This window comes from Pteropus vampyrus, unplaced genomic scaffold (genome assembly GCF_000151845.1).
Source record: "Pteropus vampyrus isolate Shadow unplaced genomic scaffold, Pvam_2.0 Scaffold53, whole genome shotgun sequence".
In the NCBI taxonomy this organism is placed as follows: Eukaryota; Metazoa; Chordata; class Mammalia; order Chiroptera; family Pteropodidae; genus Pteropus; species Pteropus vampyrus.
The window spans coordinates 4,182,303-4,194,500 of record NW_011888834.1 but is presented as its reverse complement, the minus strand read 5'-3'; the positions used below and the strand labels follow the sequence as shown (position 1 = coordinate 4,194,500).

Here is a 12,198-nt window from a genome sequence, read left to right as displayed (position 1 = left end):
CAGGATGTAATTAAAACAATCAACCACATTAAAGTGCATGCCCTTATCACGTCTGTTCGCGCAGCTCTGTGAGGACATGGACACAGAACATACACAGCAATTATACAGAGAAGTGAGATGGCTTTCTAAAGGTAGATCACTGGCCAGAGTTTCTGAGTTACGAGAGCCACTCCAGATATTTCTTTAAAAAAAAAAACAGTCACCACTGGCAGCACATTTCAATGACATGGAATAGGTCACAAAACTTGCCTACTTGTGTGACACATTCAACCTGCTTGACCAACTCAATCTGTCACTTCAGGAAAGAACGACAAGTGCGTTCAAGTTGGCAGTTAAAATGGCCGCATTCAAAGACAAACTGGAATTATGGGGGCAATGAGTAAACACTGGGATTTTTGAAATGTTTCTAATATTAGCAGAGATTTTGAAAGAGACTGAGCTGGGGCCTTCTTTCCCCCAGCTGGTGCACATTCACCTGTCTCAGCTTTCAAGAATTTGAGCATTACTTCCCAACTGCAAAAGACCCTCGAATTGGGAAGGAATGGATCTGTGACCCATGTGTGAATAAGCCAGGGGAATCTATTTCATCCATGCTAAATGAGGATCAACTGCTTGAGATTGCACATGACAGTGGCCTTGAAAGTATGTTTGAGACAACTTCAAATCTCCACACGTTCTGGATTAAAGTCAAGGCAGAAAATCCTGAGATTGCCACAAAAGCACTGAAAAGCCTGCTTCTATTTCCAATATCCTATCTTTGCAAAGCACAGTTTTCTGCAGTGACAGCAACCAAAACAAGATTACAGAGTAACTGGGTATAAGCGACACACTTTGGGTTGTTTATTGTCTCCCATCACCCCTAGACGGGACTGTCTAGTTGCAGGAAAACAAGTTCAGGGCTCCCACTGATTCTGCATTATGGTGAGTTGTATAATTATTTTATTATATATTACAATAATAATAGAAATAAAGTGTATACTGAATGCAATGCACTTGAATCATCCCCAAACCATCCCACCCGCCCACATTACTGGCTGTGGAAAAATTTTCTCTCACGAAACTGGTCCTGGTGCCAAAAAGATTGGGGATCACTGTTCTAGAGTATTCAGCCTGATACAATGATATAACTCAAGAAAATTAAACTATATAATTTTTTCCACTTTTGAGACAAAATGTATAAATTAAGTCTTGTTTATTACTTGAAAAATGTTTACATATTAACATTGCCAGTCTATAAGGTACATACCATCAACAAAACACAACTGGTCACACCTTGTTCTTTTCAGAGATATACATATAAAGATGGAAGTCAACATTTGTAGCATGAATAGATCTGATTAGCAAATGTCACCCATGTAGGTAAGACTGTCTAATCAACAGCCAAAGTGTGCCCTCGATTCTAATCACCACTATAACTGAATAATCTGTAAATTACATTGTGAGCTGTAATCCGCCATCCACCACCAGAACATGCCCTGTAACATAGGGCGATTCTAAAAGAAACACAACCGCGTGTGCCACTTCAATAGGTTCTCCAAATCTCCCAAGAGGGATAGTTTTCTTTAAATTTTCTTCTTTCAAGTCTTTTGTCATATCTGTATGAATAAATCCTAAAAGAGAAATGTTTGTTTATTTAGTAGAAAAGGGTAGACACTAAGACATTTCTTCAATTTCAAATAAAAATGAATTTACTCCTGATAATTTGAGGTTACTAATAAATCTTATTTAGGAAATGCAGAGTTTTGCTAGCAATCAAGTAACCAAGTCTCCATTTTTATTCACTTTAACTCAATGAGCGTCTATTGAACAATACCTGATTCCCAAATATCTGGCCCAACTCATAAGTGGGTAGATAAAAACATGAATAAAAATTCTATTCCTTGGGAAATCTATAATTTATGGAGAAAACAGTTACTTGCACCCCTAATTACAATGTAGGAAAGTCTAGTGAACATCCTTATAGAGATATGCACAAAGTACAACGGAACTGATTAATTTTCACTTGAATGGAGTCAAGGGGTAGAGGGAAGAAAATATCACGAATATATTACCAATAAAAAACATATAATCAGTATTCTGTACACTATTCAATCATTTAAGCTTTAAAAAAGAAAGCGAATAATTACTCCTCATAAAATGAACAATTAGAAAAATCTTAAAATTTTTAAAGTCACGAAAAAATGATGGATTAAGAGTTAGACATGACATGTGAAATGAAAGTCTAATGTGAAATCTCAAAAGTACAGCTCCAAAATTGGCTTGCATTATAATTAAATCATTTATAACTCAAACTGTAAACCAAACTAAATATACTGTCATTTAAAATACCAGGTTAAATATGAACTAAGCACTGAATTAAGAATTAGTATCAAGCTATAAGTTTATTATGCACTACTATATAATTGCTTAATTTTTTTTGCCTTGTTTTCACTTAGAAATACTGAAACATTTTATTAACAGTCTTGTAAGAAATAACCACAGATTTTTTTTTCTATCATGAAGCCTATGACAGTGACAGCTTTATTAGAGAAAAATAGGAAACAAGTTGAATGTCTTTCAATAAGGACATGGTTAAATTAATCACAGTACGTCCACACATTATATCCACACGGTATATCCTACAGGCATTAAAATGCTACAGGATACTTAAAATAAGAGAAAAATAACATCTGTATATTTAAAAGGTAGGTTACAAAAGTAGTTATACTACTATCAAAAGCTATAAACTTTCGGTTATAAAATAATCACAGAGATGTAACATACAGCATGGTGATTATAGTTAATACTTTATTATACATTTGAAAGTAACTGAGAGTAGACATTAAAAGTTCTTATCACAAGAAAAAATTCTGTAACTGTATGCAGATGAATGTTAACTAGACTATTAATGTTAACTATTGTAGAGATCATTTCACAATATATGCAAACATGAAATCATTATGTTGTATACCTGAAATTAATATGTTATGTCAATTATACCTCAATAAAAAATAAAAAATTTAAAAAAAACTAATCTATATTAATGACTGAAAAAATATATACCAAAATATTAAGTGATTATCATTAGATACTAGAATTATAGGTGATCATTATTTTCTTCTTTGTACTTGTGTGTACTTACCCAATTGTCCACAAGAGATATATTATTTCTGCATCTAGATAAAAAGTTATTGAAAAAAGATGCACAGTACTAACCAAACTGTCTGTAATAAGGGCCTGGAATAACAAAACAATTTTGTATTATTTATGTACTTCATTATGAGATTACATTATGAAATAGGATCTTCTCTACTATAAAATATTACATTTTAAAAGTCAGCAACATTTCCTTCACTTCCTTTCATCTTTAACAATGAGATGGCAGAAGGAATGCAAGAATAAAAGCAGCAGCTGATAGAGATAATGATAAAACTGGATAGCCAGACTCTGGTGAATTTCAAGTGAACTGTAAATGAAACTTCATCTACAGTGAAGTCATAATAATCAATAGACAATTCAAACATCATAAAAAACACTATCGTGGGGCTTCTTGATATCCAAAGCTTTATGTGTTTGGACACACTTATTTTCTAAGATGCCTCAGAGTGTATTAGGAAGAAAATTCACCTCACATGTTAAAAAAGTTGAATGAATTAAATTATGAATGTAACATTTAAAAGCTTGTTCCTTCTGAAGAAGTTCATGATACAATTATCTTTTATTCTAAGGTCATTTTGAATTCTAGCAAAATTGGTGTAACATATTTCCCCACTAATCTCAAACTCTCAGCCAAAAGAAAAAAAAAAAATCAATGATGTGTTTTTAATCTTAAGGAAAAAAAACTCAATAATCTGCTGTAAAAATGGTTTGCAGAGAGACCTTTTAACTATGATTAACAAATTCTAGGTTCAACTTCTAACTGGCTCTGGTGAGCATTTTGTGGTTAAAAAAAAAAAAAAAAAAAAACCTCAATGGATTAGGACACATTAAACTAGATTCTGTTCCCTACTCTGCTAATACTATCAAAGTTATGACCTGAGGAAAGTCATGTACTATCTAAAACTGTATGGCTGTTTCTGTCTCACAAAATGAGTGAAAGAGATTGAAAATCACAGATTACTAAAATATCTTTTAACTCTACAAAACTATGACCTAAAGATGAAAATTATGCCTCATTAAGTAGTCTTCATGACTTTTCTTACTTCAGGTTTAGGAAAGTGTGCTTCCCTAAAAGGACTCTCAATTTTTATATTGATAGCTGTGATAGAATATTGATAGCTGTGATAGAATATTCCAGTTGAAGATGCTAATCTCAGTTTTTATCCATGCTGTGTTGAAAGAAACTGATTTGCCTTTCCTATAGGTAGATTTTAGTTCTGATGTGTTTGTACTTTCGGAGATAAAGGGTGATGCTTCATGACCCGTGGGAGGCCATACGAAGGTGTTTTTACCTTTTAAAAAAGGCAGATCTAGAACAGAGTATGAGGTACTGGAAGGCAAACCATACATATGAAAGGAGATAAGGCAGTGAAACAAGTTCAAGAGCAATCTCAGTGAGATGGGAAGGCCTCTGCCACTTAGATATGGGCTGTTAGGACAGACTGTGGTCCTCCAAAAACGACCAAGTAAGCCAGATATATGGAATAGATAAAAGCTAACATCTCAAAGCTTTTAATACAATCTTGCTCAGTACACCCTGAAGTCACCTCGGCTATGATCTGTGTCACGGTTAGGTCATTTGTAAAGGAAGGAGAGAGGTGCCCTCTGAGTCCAACAATGAGGATCATGAAGTCTGGCACCCACGTCACATGAAGATTATTCCCTCTACTGCTCAAACTTGGAAGATAAGGGTGTTATTTCTTTAGGAGAAGTTTGCTATAGCCTCTCCCCAGACTTGCAGTTGGAATGACAAACCTCATGGGACAAGCAGCTAGCCATCACTAAACTCTATCTACACTAATAGCCTAAAGTAAAGTAGGCATTAGAGGCCACGTTGAAAGGAAAGGGATGACTTCACCAATACTGGCTTTTCCACTCTGGTTATGATGTTTGATACAGAAAGCAACAATATGTCCAAAGATTTTTCTCTCTTCATTATCTCTCATCATTAACTTTTTTAAATGAATTTATATTTTTTTAGAGCAGCTTTAGGGTTTTAAAAAAATTGAACAGAAAGTAGAAAGAGTTCCCATATACCCCCATATACCCCATTAGAGCTAGTCTCTAATGATAATTACTTCGGCTCTACCAAATTTCAATGTCATTTTATGCTATAGTTCATGAACTACAGAATCCTCATCTATAAATACATTACAACCCAGGGCAGTGCATATAAACTGTCTTTGGATTCTAATCATATATCGTAAGACCTGAGCAGAGTTATCAGTAGCATTCTACACACCCATTTTTGTGCTTGTATTGCTTTTCAGTTTGTTCTCTCTCCTTAACCCCAGAGGAGTCTCTTCCATATAATTCTTCCACTTCATTTGCAATGTTCCAGAAACTGGTTCTACTCATTTTACTACATACATAGTTGCAATGCCTTTCAAACTGGCCTATAAAAATTACAAACTACAAGTAGGTGCAACTATCCAACAAATGATTACTGATCACTTGTTGCACAATTAGTGGTAGAAGACTACCACTCCTTAAATCACTAAATAGATAACTGAAACGACATGCACTTGACTTAGAACAAGGATACTTTTACTTTAGTTCAGCATATGAGATGACACACACAGTATTACTTTTAAAAGATAAACTCTTTAGGAATAGGAATATTATTGCTCATAAAAGAAAGTGTATGGTACTTGTCCAAGAATAATTACATTTGATAAATTCTAAAGAAAATTTATTTCCTTATCCATTTTTGGCCAGCTGTATAGTATAAATAACTAGCATTTCATTTCTATATTACCTGGTCATTATTTTAGTTTTGAACATCTTTATATATAGCAGAAACTTTATGTTTAAATAAGACACTAGGATATCTGCCTATCACTAGTATTAACAATTGTGGATGTGCACTACTTGATATATCTATGAACTCAGAAGTCCATTCTCTAGTATAAGTCTCTAGAGCCTAAAAAGAATTATAATCTCACTTTATAAGAAGAAACAAGGCTGTTGACAAAAACTAGGCCAAGATTTTTAAAGAGAATGAATTTCTATGTCTTTAATATGTTTATAAATTGTATAGGGAAGCAGTATGTGAAAATCAACTCCATACCAAACAGTCCATAAGATCACGCAGAGAATTATCTGTTTTGAGTGGTGGCCAAATTTATGTCAGCATTTGTCAACAAGGTTTTCTCCAAGTAGTAAACATAAGAACTCTTCAAATTAAAAAAAGGGAGGGGGCAAAAACATTTAAGGTACCCAATAGAAATAAATTCAATGCTAAACTATTCGTCGAAATTTAAAATGCATGTACCCTTCAAGCCTTGGCAGTCCCATTCCCAGGATTATGCTCATATACTCACATATGTGCAAAATAAACCACATACAAGTATTGTCACTGCATTATTAGTTGTAATATCAAAAAATGAGAAACAATCTAAATGCCCAACAAGAGACAACAAGTAAAATAAATTATGGTACACCTATAAAACAGAATTTATCGTCTTTTAACTCAGCCATTATGTGACATAGCAGTCACAAAAGACATGTTATATGATTTTATTTATATGAACTGTCCAGAATGGGAAAATCTAGAGAGAAAGTAGATTAATGGTTGCCAGAAGCTAAAGAGATTGGAGGGAAATGGGGAGCAAATGTTAATGGCTACAGAGTTTCTTTTGGGATGACGAAAATGTTTTAAAATGTATTTTGGTGATAGAACAATTCTGTGATTATACCACTGAAATTGTACACTTTAAATGGGTGAATTGTATAGTATGTGAATTATATTTCAATAAAATTGTTACTCAAAAAATGAAGCAGCTATATGTGGAATAATATGGAATCAACTCCAAGATACATTGTTCTACAAATAAAGCAAGGTACAGAACACTGTAAATAGTGTTCTCTTAAATATATACATACACATACAAACATACACACATACTTTATTGTCTTGTATATGAAATGCAGAAGAAACTTGTTAACAGTGGGTTGCTTTTGAGGAAAGGAACTAGATGAGTCGAAGAGACTTACTTTTCCCTCTATGCCTCATCATACTTTTGAATTTTGTATCGTTTGTATTATCTATTGAAAACACATACATTTCAAAGCAATGTTCCCATTATAATTTCAATTTATCAAATAGTTTCTCATATCAGTAAGGTTTATCCATGAGTAATTTATTTTTATACTTAAAGTAATACTAAAGTGTACCAACTAACTGATCTTTAAAATATCAGTAATATTAGGCAGCAAATGATAACCTAATTTATTATTTTTCTTGTTCCTTGCTTTTCCTGTTATGATTTGCTTTTTAGCTATTTTCCTAAATTGGGAACTCCATTTGATGGTGACCAGGAAAACTGACAGAAAAAGAAATGTGTTAATTCAATGTTTGTCAGTCTATTTAAAGATCTGGTGAAGAATTTGGTTGTAATTACTATCTAAAATAAAGTTAATAAATAATTCATGGAATCTATTTAATTGTACTTTTTTAACTTATAGTTTGCTTCTGACCAATGAAGCATATTCATACCAGGAAACCTGATAAATATATATAGCCAATAAAATAAAAGTCAACCTATAAATGGCCACATTTTTAGAAACAAGTTTTTTTTCTGCAGTATAAATTGTACTAGAAAGATATTTAGCAAAGGTTATACATACAAACACACTTCCATAACACTCATAAAACCTCCTTTTGTATACAAACTAGATTCCCACTATTTAGGCTGTTGCCTTGACAACTAATTCACTCAGACAAAATTAAGCATTCTTCAGTGTTTCCATAGATCATAGATATGTATCTCTACATTCATCAAATGACATTGTAATTACTTGTTTATGTCTGTGTTCCCCACTGTACTTAGCTCCTTGTAGCAGAAGTATCTTACTCATTTTTGTAATTTTAGAACCTAGCACAGCCTTTGCATATAGAATACATGACAGTAACTCTGCAGAATGATTAATTACGGATTAAGAACACTTGCATTATCCTTAAACCATCCAGCTTTTAAATCAAAATGAACCAGAATAACTCTTCATTATCCATACCATTACAATCCCTATAGGAGAAGGAAGCAAATATATGCAGTCCTAAATCATAAATAATCTATTCTCCATATACACTGGGCTAACACTAAAATCAAATCATGTTGCATAAAGCATAAACAAACAGAAAGCGGTGCCAACATGACAGTGAAGATTTCGATTTTTTTTTTTTTTTTTTGGAAAAAATAGATGTATTGTATCTAAACCATAGTCATGTATCAAATTTTCATGGATTTGCAATGAATGAATTTAGTTTCTGTTACTGAACAATGAATTGGGATAAAGGCACGTTACAGAGCAAAATGGCTATCAGAGCATTTTGGCAATTCCTTGATCCCTGCTAGTTCAACATCAGTGCCAAATAAAACTCCAACTTTAGGGTCCAAGCTGGAGCCATTAGTGACTTGAAACATAAAGGTGGCAAAGGTCTACAGTTTCTTACAAACAACCAATGAACAAAAACAAAATGTCTTTTCTCATATAGGTAATCAATTCTTAAATATCTATAGTAAACTAAAACAAAGATTTCATGGCTAACTGGCAGAAGTATATAAAAACACTCATTTTATTCAAAGGCCAACTAAGTATCTAACAAATATTTCTATCACCCTAACAAATGAGTGATAATAGTAGAATTAAGTTTTAGTACTTTTTTATTACCTTCTTAACTATTCCAGGCAATTTTATCAACTAGTAACTTGGCAAAAGGCAAATAATATAAAGGCAAAAGTTATAAAACTGGAAGAGTCCAGATAGTTTAGACAGACCACAGTAGCAAAAGGACGAAAACACCTAAACTGCTTGCAACGATATAAAGGAAATCTAAGGGGCCATTATTTTTAAGCTTACCTTAGCTGGAAATCCAAAGATAAAGCTTTTAGTAACAGTCCTGCCATAAACTAGCTGTGTAATCTTCAGTAAATCACTCTGTCTCCTAGGTCCCAGTCTTCTAAACCGTAAAAATCACTGGAATAAATGATCTCTAAAATCCTTTCCACCTCAAGTTATTCTAAAATTAGTATGAAATTTAAAAATAAAGATTTTATGGAAAATATAAGGCACAAAGAATTTTTCTCTAGTCACTAGTTCATTACTTGATTCTTTTCACAGTTTTTAGAACTATTCTACCCAGGCATCAATCCATGAGTACCAATTAATTAATAGGCCTAATGACTCCCTTCTCTATAAATCAAAAAAGAGAATTAAAGAATTTCTTTAGCCTTTGACAACCTAAACTATAATTCTGATCATTATGTTTTAATATTTTCCAATTACTGGTAACTAACAGACCAAGTTAATTGGCTTTGGATCCCATTTAATCCACCAATATTTTCAAGTAATGTAGAATACCCAAACTCAGCAAAATAAAAGGAACAGGTGTGCAAAAATGTTCCCTTTGCCTTCTAGAAAAGGCTCTAGCTTCTGTGTACTTCGCCCAGATCACGCTTGCTTTGTCTTACAGGTGAATTGCATCTCTGTTGGCCTTGTTTTTCTTACATGTTTAAGAACACAAGTGTTCCTGTTTAAGAACACAAGTGTTCCTGACAGATTCCCCACAGGAGGGCAGCAGGTCTATTATAAGCTTCCCACTAACTTCTACTATTTTGAAAATTCATTAAACAGCCACCTCTCTAATCATCTTCATTGTTGGCCACTCCCTGCAAATGTAGTACCTCCTGCATATGTAATAGAGCTTGTTGGTGCCACAGTACCAGGCTGGTTCTCAGTTCTGTCATCACAGACTAACACTTTCCTTCTCTGATACCAATACACAATGATCCTCAGAGCCCCCACTCGCTCATTAAAGAGGCAACAACTCCTAGACTCACTATTAAAATCTTATTACTTCATAGAGTGACTTTTAAAAAGATGTTTTCTTCCTCTATGTAAATATCTTTTTTTTAATTTTCCTTTGTGTTGAAATTCTAACATGAATCCTGGGTAGCTCTCTGGGATACAATGAAAGGCTTCTTATCTATTTTGAAAAGAAACATATGTGACCTCTAGCATTTCTTTCTCTGTACAAATACTGACTTTCTGGAGTAGTTACTATATCAGTTATTATATGTGATTACTTTGGGAAATGTGCAAATGATATCACGTATGCGGCCTTGTTTGATTATTTCCTCTGGTTTATACTGTTATTAAAAGCATATTGTATTATGAAGCTATTTAGACATTTTAAATATAAAGATGTACTGTTTCTGTAATATAGACATAAGGAATATATTTAGGTAATAGGCACATTACATGGAAAGTTCTCCTTTGACAAACTGACAAAGTTTAAATTAATTAGCAAATGTTGTGAGCAGTAAACAGAATATCACAAGAAAAGAAGAATACTTAAAATGGAAACAGTTCTCTAAAGGTATACAATTTGGACTTGTTCAATTACTGGGTATATGTTACCAATATTACTCCCCCCCACCCTCCACACACTTAAAATACTTACATTCTTAATTTATAATTGATTTTTAAATAAAAAGTTTCTCTTGTGATTTTAGTTTGGATATAATCATTCAGTAAAAAATGCAATGTGGTTTATGCAAACAAAAGCCTGGCAGTGTGGCCAGGAATGGCCATTTTAAGTCCTGTCAGGACACAGTCACACCCTCCCTCATTTTGCTACTCAAGAGTTTAGTAACAGTGCAGATTCCAAGTTCCTGTTCTGATACTCTCTGAGAAGTGCCTAATGATGCTGATGCAATTACAGACCCAAGAACAATCTTTGCTATTACAGTACAAAACCATAAACATCCAAAAATTATGTTTAAAAAGAAAAAAGTTTTCACTGACCTGGTGCAACTACATTCACTTTAATTTTCTTTCTTGCTACTTCTTTCGCAAGAGCACGTGAAAATCCAACTATTCCTCCTTTACTGGCACTGTACGCAGACTGGCCAGCATTGCCTTTTAAACCAACAATACTTCCTAGGAGAAAAAAAGTGAAATCAAATTCAAACCAATTAATGGGATTATCTGAATATTCAGATAATTTATAGTAAACAAACAAAAAAGGTACAAATTATTTCACCTTGTCCTTTGCTAAAATCAGGATTTCTAACCATTGTCATTTGAGTGGTAAGAATCTGAGTCTGCTCCAGATACACAGAAAACAAGTTTTGAAAGCTTGTGTGAAATCCCAAATGCCAAACAGGGCTTGAGAACTGATCCATTAAGTGAAAAGAATCCACTCTCACTTCATTAGGTCTGACAGGATAAAAGTTCTATAGTATTTATAAAGGCTTCCAGTAGGAAGAGGTTAAAACTAAAAAAAGTCAGATAATGGCTGATTAATTTTATGGTTCCACAGTACTCATTTCCACCTGAAAAAATAGTTCATCTGAAGATCTCACTAAATGTGAACTACTGTCAATCTAAATAAGCAAAGCTTCAACCACAAATTCTTTGTAATTCGTTACTTTCAGTAACTTGTAATGTCTACTAAAGATTATTGGGTGGCCTCATTTATATGAATATGAAAGAATAATTTATAATTCAAATACCAACTGTATGCAAAGAAATTCATGTAAAACATAAGTGGGGAAGTAATTTTCTGCACCAGTGACCTGTACTTATGATATAAAAATTAATCGAGATCCTCACAAAAGTTTTGAAAATTTTTATTTTAGAAAACATTCCAAACACTTATGTTATAATCAACAAGTCCAATATTAAAATATTTATCTACATCATATATTATATGCCAGTTAATGACAAAGAAAGAGAACTGTGAAGAACAAAAAGAAAAGAGATAACAGAGAAAATGCAGATGAACAGAGAAAGGGGTATTTAGGAGAAAGAAAAATATGATGATATAAAATAAAAAAGAAAGAAAAATACAGGCATGAAAGGCCAAACGGGAAGCTTTAGAAGCTTTGATTCATACCACACACGATTGTTCTTCTGGTGAAAAGCGGTACCTTCTGAAATATCATGAATTTTCTAGCAGTTTAAAGTAGTCCTTTCTAGAATAAGATTCTCTTAATTTATTTTCAATTATATGTTTTTATTTACTTGTAGCACAATTCTAAAAATTTATATATA

At 33.0% G+C, this 12,198-nt stretch overlaps 1 protein-coding gene across 3 annotated transcripts in view; it reads right to left on the bottom strand.

Moving 5' to 3' along the window:
* The window catches only part of CBR4 (carbonyl reductase 4), a 104,660-nt gene that overhangs the window by 85,832 nt on the left and 6,630 nt on the right, over window positions 1-12,198 (bottom strand). For 2 of the 3 annotated variants that reach the window (XM_011360285.2, XM_011360284.2), the window contains exons 4-5: window positions 10,948-11,082; window positions 1,176-1,610 (exon numbers count right to left, since the gene is read on the bottom strand). In XM_011360285.2, the coding sequence (XP_011358587.1) occupies window positions 1,432-1,610; window positions 10,948-11,082 (314 nt within the window). In that variant the 3' untranslated portion in view covers window positions 1,176-1,431. Of the gene's footprint in view, window positions 1-1,175; window positions 1,611-10,947; window positions 11,083-12,198 lie in introns of those variants that run through there. The other variant, XM_023530732.1, reaches the window with a different exon arrangement.